At 59.2% G+C, this 10,720-nt stretch overlaps 2 protein-coding genes across 2 annotated transcripts; one reads left to right on the top strand and one right to left on the bottom strand.

The window, feature by feature from the left end:
- Positions 1–189: 189 nt before the first annotated feature.
- Positions 190–4,810, bottom strand: TMEM198 (transmembrane protein 198; the record flags this gene model as incomplete). Its single annotated transcript, XM_084237578.1, has 4 exons — positions 190–327; positions 672–874; positions 1,886–2,461; positions 4,642–4,810. 4 exons carry the CDS (start codon positions 4,808–4,810, stop codon positions 190–192), a joined length of 1,086 nt encoding a protein of 361 aa, XP_084093704.1.
- Positions 4,811–5,997: 1,187 nt separating this feature from the next.
- Positions 5,998–10,443, top strand: CHPF (chondroitin polymerizing factor; the record flags this gene model as incomplete). Its single annotated transcript, XM_084244629.1, has 4 exons — positions 5,998–6,302; positions 7,327–7,900; positions 8,396–8,575; positions 8,906–10,443. The coding sequence occupies 4 exons, from the start codon at positions 5,998–6,000 to the stop codon at positions 10,163–10,165; spliced, it is 2,319 nt and encodes a 772-aa protein (XP_084100755.1). The 3' UTR covers positions 10,166–10,443.
- Between the last annotated feature and the right edge of the window lie 277 nt (positions 10,444–10,720).

Here is a 10,720-nt window from a genome sequence, read left to right as displayed (position 1 = left end):
TTCCCCTTAGGCCAGGCCTAGCCTAAGACAAGGTTGTCCCTGCCAGCACCCAGGCCAGCCCTGTCCAGGGTGGGAAGAGGGACAGCCCAAGGCTACAGGGCCAGGCCGGCTGGGTGGTGGCCAGCAGGCCTCCCCTAGCTGGCAGCGCTGGTGACCGCAGAGTCTAGGTGGGCAGGAGCAGCTGTACTGCTATACCCGCACAGGCGGCCCTGAGCAGGCCGTCAGCGGCCCCCGGGACCCATACTCATAGTCCGCATCTGTGGGCGAGGTCATGAAAGAGCTCAGCGAGCTCCCGGTCTGCCGGTCCCGGAAGCTCTGGATGTAGCTCTGTGGGCGAGTAAACACAGGTGTGAGGGGGCCACTGTAGACCTGTGCCCTGAAAAGCCACCTCTCCCTGTACCCCACAAGCCTGAGACTGGTTCTAGACTAGTATGGGCCCAGGACCTCACCGCAGCCCCAGCCCACAGCCTTACCTCTTACCACACCCCGTTTACAACTCAGACACCTCTCCCCTCACCAGAGCTGGGCCCAGCAGATCCTGGTGAGGGGTCAGGGAGGCAGACAAATGCTAAGCTTTCTAAGCAGCCCAGCCCCTGGGGAAGGCGCGGTCCTGCTTGGATCTACCCCTCTGCCTTCTCCCCCATGTGGGTTGGCCGGCTCAGGGTGCTCACCGGGGAGAGGACATCTCCATTGAAGCGTTTGATGGGCACTGGCCTGCGCCGATACGCAGGGTCAGGGGGCCCGGGCCTTGGAGGAGCCCGGGTGCCTCTGGGTGGAGCCCGAGGGGGTCTCTTCTTCCTCCGCTTCTCCTTGCGCTCTTCCTGCTGTCGAATCCGCATCAGCTGCACACGTCGTCGCTGCCGGCTGATGACCACTGGGAAGGGATGAGCAGTAAAAGGTCTCAGGCCACGTGCCTCATCTCCTCCCAAGCCTCCCTGACACTTCCAACCCCTGGGCTCCAGGCGTCCAGACCCTCCCTTCCTTTCCCGGTCTCCCCATGCCCAGAGGGCACTTTCTGCATTTGTTCTTCTGAAAGTGTTTATGGGAGGTTCCTAGACTCCCGGGCCCGCCTCCCTGGCTGTGACCCTCTCCCAATCCTGAGCCCGCAGGACTCGCCTAGAGTGGTTATCACCCTCTCTCCTCTGGACAGCCGCAGCTGCCACCTCACAGGCTCCCCGTTCTGTGCGTGCCTGCCCGGAGGCTTTTCTGCACCCAGCAGCCAGAATTCGTACCCCAAATGCTAATTAGTTTACATCTTCCCCTGCTTGCACCCTCCAACAGCATCTCCTTGCCCTTCTAATAAAACCCAGAGTCCTCGTGGCCCAGCGTGCTCAGCCACTCCACTGCAGCCATCCCAGCTCCACTTCCTCACACAGGCCGAGCTCATTCCTTCTCAAGCCCTTGTCCTTGCTGTTCTCTCGTCTCTGGCTCCTTACATGGCTGGCCCCTTATCCTTCAAGCCTTAAATGCCACCTCTTCCAAGTCCCCTTCCTTGACCACCCTGTCTCTATTGCACATCACCCATCACACCCTCATACTGCTCTGCACCACTGGAACGATCTGGTTTGTTTGCATGTTTTGCATGTTTATTGTCTGTCTCTCCCATCCAAATGTAACCCCCTAAGAGCGGGTGGCCCTTCCTGTTTGGTCTCTGCTGTATCCCCAGTGCCTGGAGTGGGCTTGGCACACAGCCCCAGTCCCAGGCATTGTTGTGGCGTGATGGTGGCACTGAGGGCCTATCTTCTTGACCCTGAATGAGTCAGCTCTGCGATCCCGTTGAGTCCTTCTGCTGCTGGTAGGTACAGCTTCCCTCACTCTACAGCTGCTCAGTCCCCACCCCGGCCACTCATTTCTCTCATGCCCACCCTGCCCTGTGCCCTCTCACCTTCTGTGTGGGAGTCTCTCTCAGCTGTCACCCGCCATTGCACCAGAACACCCATCAGACTGAGCAGGGGCCAAAGTGCCAGCAGGGCCCAGCTCCGCCAGCAGAGAGGGGGCACGGGGGCTGCTCTCAGTCGCTCCACCGCATAGCGCCCCAGCAGCAGCAGCTCGGCGAAGTAGTCGGCAGCAGTGGCGATGAGTGCGGCACCAGTCACGGCAGTGGCCAGGGTGGTGAGTGGGCGGGGCCAGCGCAGTGTGAGCAGGGCACAGAGCAGGCCGCCCCCCAGCAACAGCCCCAGTGGGCCCCACACAGAGCCGGGCTGGTAGTAGGGCGCAGAGCCCAGAAGGGCGGCAGCAGCGAGCAGCAGGCCTAGCAGCAGCCCCACCAGGAAGAGGCCAACGCTGCGCACCAGCATGGCCACCAGCCCGCAGAGCAGCCCGATGCCCAGCGCAATGCCTGCGCTCGCCCCGGCACTCAGCTGCGTCTCCAGCACCCGCTCTCGGTAGCACAGCAGAAAGATGACCACTGAGCCAAACAGCAACCCAGTCAGGAAGAGCACTGCCTTGAAGCAGCGGTAACCTGGAGGAGAACAGGGGCTAGTGAGGAGCCAAAATGAGGTCACCAGGCTGGAGGCAGAAGGTCAGAGGGGTCAGGGACATGGGATCACAGGGGAACCAGGGACAGGACACTAGATCAGAGAACTGGGGGATATTGGGATAATGAGGGCATCAGTGATGGGGTCACTGGGATCAAGGGAGGCCAGATAGCTAAGCACTGGAGAGTCATTCAGGTAAACAGAGGTCTCTCCAGGTCAGAGGAGTCAGATCACTGGAGCCAAGAGTGGATCAATAATAGGACATGGAGTCTTTGGGTTCATGGGGATCAGAGAGATAGGTCCCCAGGGTCACAAGGGATGAGCAGTGAGGTCACTGGTGGCTTCAGGGACCACTTTCTTCAGAGAGATGAGGTCTTTGGAAATCAGAAAGAACTTGAGAGATGAGGCTCACAGAGGTTCAGAAAGATGACATCTTTGAGGGATGACAGGGCTTTCAAGATCGGACATCATTAGAAGTTTACAAAGAAAAGTGAGAAGCAGAATTTTGGGGATGGGGTTCCAGGAGACGAGGTCTTTGCTGGGGGTTAAGAATATTAAAGGGTTTCTGAGAAAGGGTAGTACTGAAGTCAGTGAAATGGGATCACTGAAATCACAGTGGGGGGGGAGGGCAGTCAGCCATTGGGGTCATACAGGGCAGGGGGTTGGGAGTAACCAGAGATAAAGAGTAACAGAGGGAGTCAGAGAGAAGTAAGGTGATGCGATAACTAGAGGGTGCTTGGGGTCACTAGGACTTACTGGGCATCATACGGAATTAAAGAGGATTATATAAGGGAATAGTGGTTGGGGAGTTTCAGAAGTTGGGGGTTATAAGGTCATTAGGCCCATTAAGGGACCCTGAAAGAGTGAGGGACTTGGGGATTCTGAACCATTAGGAAGATGGAAATCAGAGATAGGGGTCAAAGGGCTGGAGATTGCCAAAGAGACAGGGGAAGCATCAAAGCCTGTGGATATTCTGAAAAGAGAAGTAGAGCATGCGTGGAGATACAGAGTACAACAAGAGTCTGGGAGTGAGGGCATCCAGGGTGAGGGATGGGGTGGCAGGAGAGGAAATGTCAGGCTGTATGGAACAACTGCAGAGTGGATAGGTCTGGACACTGGAGGGGGTGGGGTGACACAGACTCCTTAGAGGCCTGGAATGTGTCCTGAACCCTTAAAGGGATACTTCTTCCTGCCCACTCTTCAGTTATTCAGCCTTGAATTTGGGGGTGGTAGGGGAGGGACCATCTGGTTCCCTTGCTGCCTACTACCCAGCCATTGTGTGTGTGTGGGGGGGGAGGCTGCAGAATACAAGTGTCAGCCCACCTCTGCCTGGTCTGGAACCCAGACTTCCAAGCCTCCTTTGCATTTCATTCTGTTGTCTATAGCGCTCCTGGAGGGCTTTCTTGGACCCCAACTCAGAGTTCATTCCCCTCACTGAAGTTCTGTAATTCTTGCTGTAGTGTCACTGGCACTTATTTCACTAGCCTATCTGGCACCTGTGTGCAAATTAGAAAAAGGCAAAGCAACCTTATGGCAAGGCCTGGAGGTTGGCCAGTGGAACATGGGCTGGGGGGTTTCAACTGAAGTCCTTCATGTAGCACCCATCCTGTACAACTGTTCAGAGCCTTGTGGGTGATCTCTCTGTGTATGTGATTAGCATCTAGCCCACCCTAATATGTATCATGGATGTGAATATTCCAGCAGTCCCTCCCCCATCAGACAATATGCCCTGTGGTAAAAGACCATGTTTAATCGCCCTGCAAAATGTTTTCAGTGCCTATTCAGCACAGTGACCCAAACACATCTTCACCACAGTGATTACTGTTAATTGTCTACTAATTCTCACAACAACCCTATGACACAGACATCACTGTACCCATTGTCCAGATTAGAAAACTAAGGCTCAGACAGTTAATGTGCCCAAGGCATCACAATTAGTGAGGAATGAAGCCAAGTTCAAATTCAATATGCTTAATTAAGAGATCTGTATTCGCTAGGATCTAGACTCTAATTGATCTAGGAACATATGTGGGGTGAAAGAAGAGAGTTATTCGTGGTGGTGGTGGTGGTGGTGAAGTTCTAGAGATTTGGGAAAGGGAACCTCAGAAAAATAACTTGGGGAAACAGTGGGGAGCCCAGGTGAGGGATGAGATGGGGGTCTCACCGAAGAAGCAGTAGACGACTCCAAACAGACAGCACATGATGCAGATGAGGGCCGGCAATGCCTGGTACCTGCGCTCCAGGGGCTGTTCACAGGGTGCGCCCCAGAAAGCATCATCATCTGGCTCTGGGGGCAGCAGCTGGAACCGCAATGTTGCCACAGTGCCTGACATAGTGCTGGGAACACAGGGAGTCACCCTCCCAGGTCAGCCTGACAAAGAGGAAGTTAGGGTCAAGGAAGAATCGGTCCTGGGTCTCCAACAGGATGGGAGCGAGAACGGCAGTGGGAGAAAGGACACAGTGGACAAAGGAGTGGTACCCACATCATGCACTTCTGGAAGCATCCCTGAAGTCGGGGGGCGGGGGGAGACAAAGGGAAACTAAAGTGTCTGATTAGAAGGGTCTGGGGTGAAGAAGTTCAAAGGCGGGACTGGGCTGGGAAGCTATGAGGGCAGTGCAGCTGCCGGGGAGGAGGCAGTCAAAAGGCTCGTCTGTGGGCGGCTAAATCTGGGCTTGTCCAAGATCTACCTGTGCTGGAGGCGACCTGAGCGTCTGAGCGGAAGCGGCTGTGCAGGGGTCGGAGGATCCGGAGTTGCTGGGCGCCAGAGGCCCCGGCGCCCTGGGGTCTGGTAAAAGTCCGCCTTGCGGGGAAAGGGGCTGCTGGGCCGGAGACACCGGTCTCTGCGCGGCGGCGTCGCCGCTCCGCCTCCAGCACCGGGCGGCACTCCCGTCCCGCGGGGCCCGGGGACTCAGGCCGGACCTGGGGAAGGGAAAGGCGCGGGAGCAGGGGCTCAGGTTGCCCCAGAGCCGCGGCCCCATGCCCTGAGCCCGCCCGCGGCCTTTGGTGCTGATGGACAGCTCCGGCCGCTGCTCCTGACGTCACTCAGGGCGCACCATCCCGGCAGGGGCGGGCTGCTTTGACGTCACGCGGGGCGCACCAACCAGGCCGAGGGCAGCTAGACGGCTCCGCCCCCAGCGCCTCGTCTCCAGCCCTGAGGAGGGGGCACTTCCGGGAGTGCCCCGCTCACCTCCCCCTTCCCCTCCCTCTCCGGCCGCCGGAGCCCCGGACCCCTCCCCGGGGCGGGGCTCGCGCAGTGACACGTCGGACAGCGGCGGCCGCCGCCGAGGCTGCAGCGCCGAGCCCGGGAGACCTGCGCTGCGCTGAGGCGGCCGGGGGAGGACCGGAGCTCGGCGCGGGGGCTTCGGCTCGGGGGTCTGGCCCTGCCCGGCGGGGAGGGAGCGGGCCCGCGCGCTCGGCCCGGGCCGCCCGGATCCGCCCCCTCCCCGGGCCCGCCCCCTCGGAGACTCCCCTGGCGGCTCTGGGGCTGCTCCCCGGCCGGGGGCCGGCGGTCCGGGCGCCATGCGGGCGTCGCTGCTGCTGTCGGTGCTGCGGCCCGCGGGGCCCGTGGCCGTGGGCATCTCTCTGGGGTTCACCCTGAGCCTGCTCAGCGTCACCTGGGTGGAGGAGCCGTGCGGCCCGGGGCCGCCCCAGCCCGCTGATTCTGAGCTGCCGCCGCGCGGCAACACCAACGCAGCGCGCCGGCCCAACTCGGTGCAGCCCGCAGCGGAGCGCGAAAGGCCCGGGGCCGGCGCCGAGAACTGGGAACCGCGCGTCTTGCCCTACCACCCTGCGCAGCCTGGCCAGGCCGCCAAAAAGGCCGTCAGGTAGGGATCAGCCCCGCCAGCCCCACCCCCTGGGCACCGACCGGGACGGGTGTGCTGGGGAGGCTGCTGAGGGCCGGATCAGGCTCCGGAAGGAAGGGGCTGGCCGGCCAGGAAGTCATTGGGCCTGGGATAACTTCCGATGGCCCTGCTTCCCGGGGAGCTGCGGGGCGCAACTGGGGCTCTCTCTGGGCCCGGTCCAGGCCTGGGATGAACTTGCCCGCCTCCGTCCTAAACCAGCTTTACCCCATGGTCCCATAAAGACCCTCAGAGCTCCTGGCTGGGCTGTTGATTTAGAAAAATGACTGATGCACAGAGTCGGTGCATAGAAAGAGAAAAGAGAGCCGGGATTTACCTGTGTTTCTTGTTCCTCGATGGGGCACCAGAGGGTGAAATTTGGGGCTGGGACGGGAGGTCCCGAATACACCTATTTTGCCGCTGCCGATGATTTGAAATATTATCTCCGGAGTAACACTGAGTTCAATTTCCACTTCTACAACTTTCTGCATTGGAAAGTAAGCTACAGGAACCCTTGAGCCCTAGTTTGCTCCTCCCCCAAACACACAATATATCTCTATGCCATATATTCCTTTACATAAGGATTATGTGTTTTTGTTGTACTTATTTATATAGACACAAGTATTAATATGCGCAGGGTGTGTGGAGTACCTGTGTGCCAAACATTTGGTAAAGTGCTTTAAGTGGATACAATCAGCCCATTTTACAGGTGAAGGTTACTGAGGCTTGGATAGTTTAAATAACTTGCTTAAGGACACTCATCTAGGTGGGGATCAGAAACAGGGAATCAGATCCACAATTTGTCCCTCAGATCTGCATGGGTATTGCCATCTCCCCAAAACACTATATAGGGAAAGCCAACATTTCACGGAAATCCTCCTGACCCTTGGGGGGAGTATTTCTGTGAGGTAACAGGCCCAGAGAGGACATGACCTGCCAGAGGCTGAGTTTGCTCTCTCTAGCCTGCCCTGTAGTGTTTTTGCTAACCTTGTGCTATCTCCTCCCCCAGGACCCGCTACATCAGCACAGAGCTCGGCATCAGGCAGCGGCTGCTAGTAGCTGTGCTGACCTCACAGGCCACGTTGCCTACACTGGGCGTGGCTGTGAACCGCACACTGGGCCACCGGCTGGAGCGTGTGGTGTACCTGACAGGCTCGCGGGGACGTCGGGCACCGCCCGGCATGGCCGTGGTGACACTGGGCGAGGAGCGACCTATTGGGCACCTGCACCTGGCATTGCGCCATCTGCTGGAGCAACATGGCGACGACTTTGACTGGTTCTTCCTAATGCCTGATGCCACCTACACCGAAGCACATGGACTGGCGCGCCTAGTTGGCCGCCTTAGCCTGGCTGCTGCTGCCCACCTTTATCTGGGCCGCCCCCAGGACTTCATTGGTGGAGAGCCAGCCCCCGGCCGCTACTGCCATGGCGGCTTCGGGGTGCTGTTATCACGCACACTCCTGCAGCAACTGCGCCCCCATCTGGAAAGCTGCCGCAACGATATCATCAGTGCACGCCCGGATGAGTGGCTGGGACGCTGCATCCTGGATGCCACTGGAGTGGGCTGCACTGGCGATCACGAGGTAGGAAGAGAAGTCCCTACTGGTGCCGCCTCTCTGAGCTTGTGTATTTCCCCTTAGAAGTAACGGGTGGTTGGACATATAGGCCTGAGTGTCCATCCTGGTTCTGTCATATCCTATCCCTGTGGCCTTGGGTAAGTTACTGAAGTGCCAGAGCATCTGTATCCTCACTGAATAGAAATGATTATTGCTCAGGGTTTTTATTCAGATTAGAAAAAATAAGGGAGGTTTGCACATAGTCGAAGTTCGCTCTTGGCTATCCTTCTGAGCCCCTGGACAGCTCTGAGACAGGATGCAAGCCCATTTCATGGAAGAGCTGGCAGAATCTTACCAAAGGTCCCACTGGCTCACAAGTAGTCAAGGTAGACATAGACACTCAGAATTCTGACTCCAAGTCTACAACAGGTGAGAGCGCGCAGAGCCGAGGCTCACTGTAAGACAAGGCAGGGACACTGTCTCATTCTTCCCACTGTGGACCCCTTCCGTTCTTCTCCCAAGGGGGTACACTACAGCTACCTGGAGCTGAGCCCTGGGGACCCGATGCAGGAGGGAGACCCTCGTTTCCGCAGTGCCCTGACAGCCCACCCTGTGAATGACCCTGTGCACATGTACCAGCTGCACAAAGCTTTTGCACGAGCTGAGCTGGAACGCACGTACCAGGAGATCCAGGAACTGCAGGTATGTTCTGGGTTGGGGGATGGAGGGAACAGGTCTTGAGAGGTCTCAGAGCTCCCAAGGAAACAAAAACCCATGCTAGAGTCACAGAACAAGACGGCTTCCCATCTCCTGTTTCTGCCTTTTCTGAGGAGCCCCTTCTGAACCGCCTCTCCCCACCCTTTAACCCTTAGGCAACCACCATTTGGGGAAAGGAAAGGAAGAGGCCCTGGGTGGGTAGATGTTGGCAGGGGCCAGGGAACCCGTCCTGATTGGCACCTACTGTCTGCTGTGCCCCAGCTATGCACTGACCCATAGTCTATGCCTTGCTCATGCCCTGCTTCTCCAACCCAGTGGGAGATCCAGAACACCAGCCGTCTGGCAGCGGATGGGGAGCAGGCAGCTGCCTGGCCTGTGGGCATTCCAGCACCATCCCGCCCAGCCTCCCGTTTTGAGGTGCTGCGCTGGGACTATTTCACAGAGCAGCATGCTTTTTCTTGTGCTGATGGCTCACCCCGCTGCCCGCTGCGTGGGGCTGACCGGGCTGATGTGGCCGACGTTCTGGGGGCAGCCATGGAGGAGCTCAACCGCCGCTACCACCCAGCCCTGCGACTCCAAAAGCAGCAGCTGGTTAATGGCTACCGACGCTTTGATCCTGCCCGGGGTATGGAGTACACGCTGGACTTGCAGCTGGAGGCGCTGACCCCCCAGGGTGGCCGCCGGCCCCTCACCCGGCGGGTCCAGCTGCTGCGACCACTGAGCCGCGTGGAGATCTTGCCTGTGCCCTATGTCACTGAGGCCTCACGGCTCACCGTGTTGCTGCCTCTGGCTGCTGCCGAGCGTGACCTGGCCCCAGGCTTCCTGGAAGCCTTTGCGACGGCAGCACTGGAGCCTGGAGATGCTGCAGCAGCACTGACCCTCCTGTTACTGTATGAGCCTCGACAGGCCCAGCGGGCAGCCCATGCAGATGTCTTCGCACCTGTCAAGGCCCATGTGGCAGAGCTAGAGCGGCGTTTCCCTGGTGCCCGGGTGCCCTGGCTCAGCGTGCAGACAGCTGCACCCTCACCACTACGCCTCATGGATTTACTCTCCAAGAAGCACCCACTGGACACACTGTTCCTGCTGGCCGGGCCGGACACTGTGCTCACACCTGACTTCCTGAACCGCTGCCGCATGCATGCCATCTCTGGCTGGCAGGCCTTCTTTCCCATGCACTTCCAGGCCTTCCACCCGGCAGTCGCGCCACCACAGGGCCCTGGGCCTCCGGAGCTGGGCCGGGACACTGGCCGCTTTGATCGCCAGGCCGCCAGCGAGGCCTGCTTCTACAACTCCGACTACGTGGCAGCTCGAGGGCGGCTGGCGGCGACCTCAGAGCAGGAGGAGGAGCTGCTGGAGAGCCTGGATGTGTACGAGCTTTTCTTGCGCTTCTCAGGCCTGCACGTGCTGCGAGCAGTGGAGCCAGCGCTGCTGCAGCGATACCGGGCGCAGACCTGCAGCGCACGCCTCAGCGAGGACCTTTACCACCGCTGCCGCCAGGGTGCGCTCGAGGGCCTGGGCTCCCGCACCCAGCTGGCCATGCTGCTCTTCGAGCAGGAGCAGGGTAACAGCACCTGATCTCCAGCTGTGCCCCTGAAGCCCAGCCCAGCAACGCTCTCCCCGCTCCTCCTGCAACAACCTGGAGCCACCTCCCAGCCTCGCAGGACAGGGCTGGCCTCTGCCTTGGATCCCACGGCAGCCATAGGGCCCCTCTCTGGTTTTGTGGGTCCTTGGGCTCAGGACAAGCCCTGAGGGAGGGGCCCTGTGAGACCTGATGCAAACCCATCTCCCTGCACCCTTGACACTGCCGATTCAGGCTGTGGCCTCAGAGTATTTATACAGTGCAGTCTGCCTGACGCCAGCCGGGCCTCCTAGGGTCAGGCCCTGGGGCTGGGTTGTAGCTAGATCATGAGGAAGGGGGTAGCAGAGAGAAGCGGGTGGGCCATCTCCCCTCTTCTCCTGTCTGGACCCCTGATGAAGCTGCCTGCCCTTAATAAACTGGCTGAGTGTGGCCTAGTGATTCTGAGTTTGGAGGAGGAAGGCGTGTGGGCAGGGAAGGTTGGGGAGGGTGGAGGCCCCTCGTCCTGTGCCAGGATTCCTTTTCCCAGAGACCAAGTCATGCCTGTGCCTAGC

This window comes from Talpa europaea, assembly GCF_964194135.1.
Source record: "Talpa europaea genome assembly, chromosome: 1".
Lineage (NCBI taxonomy): Eukaryota > Metazoa > Chordata > Mammalia > Eulipotyphla > Talpidae > Talpa > Talpa europaea.
This window is presented reverse-complemented; position numbering and strand designations above follow the sequence as displayed.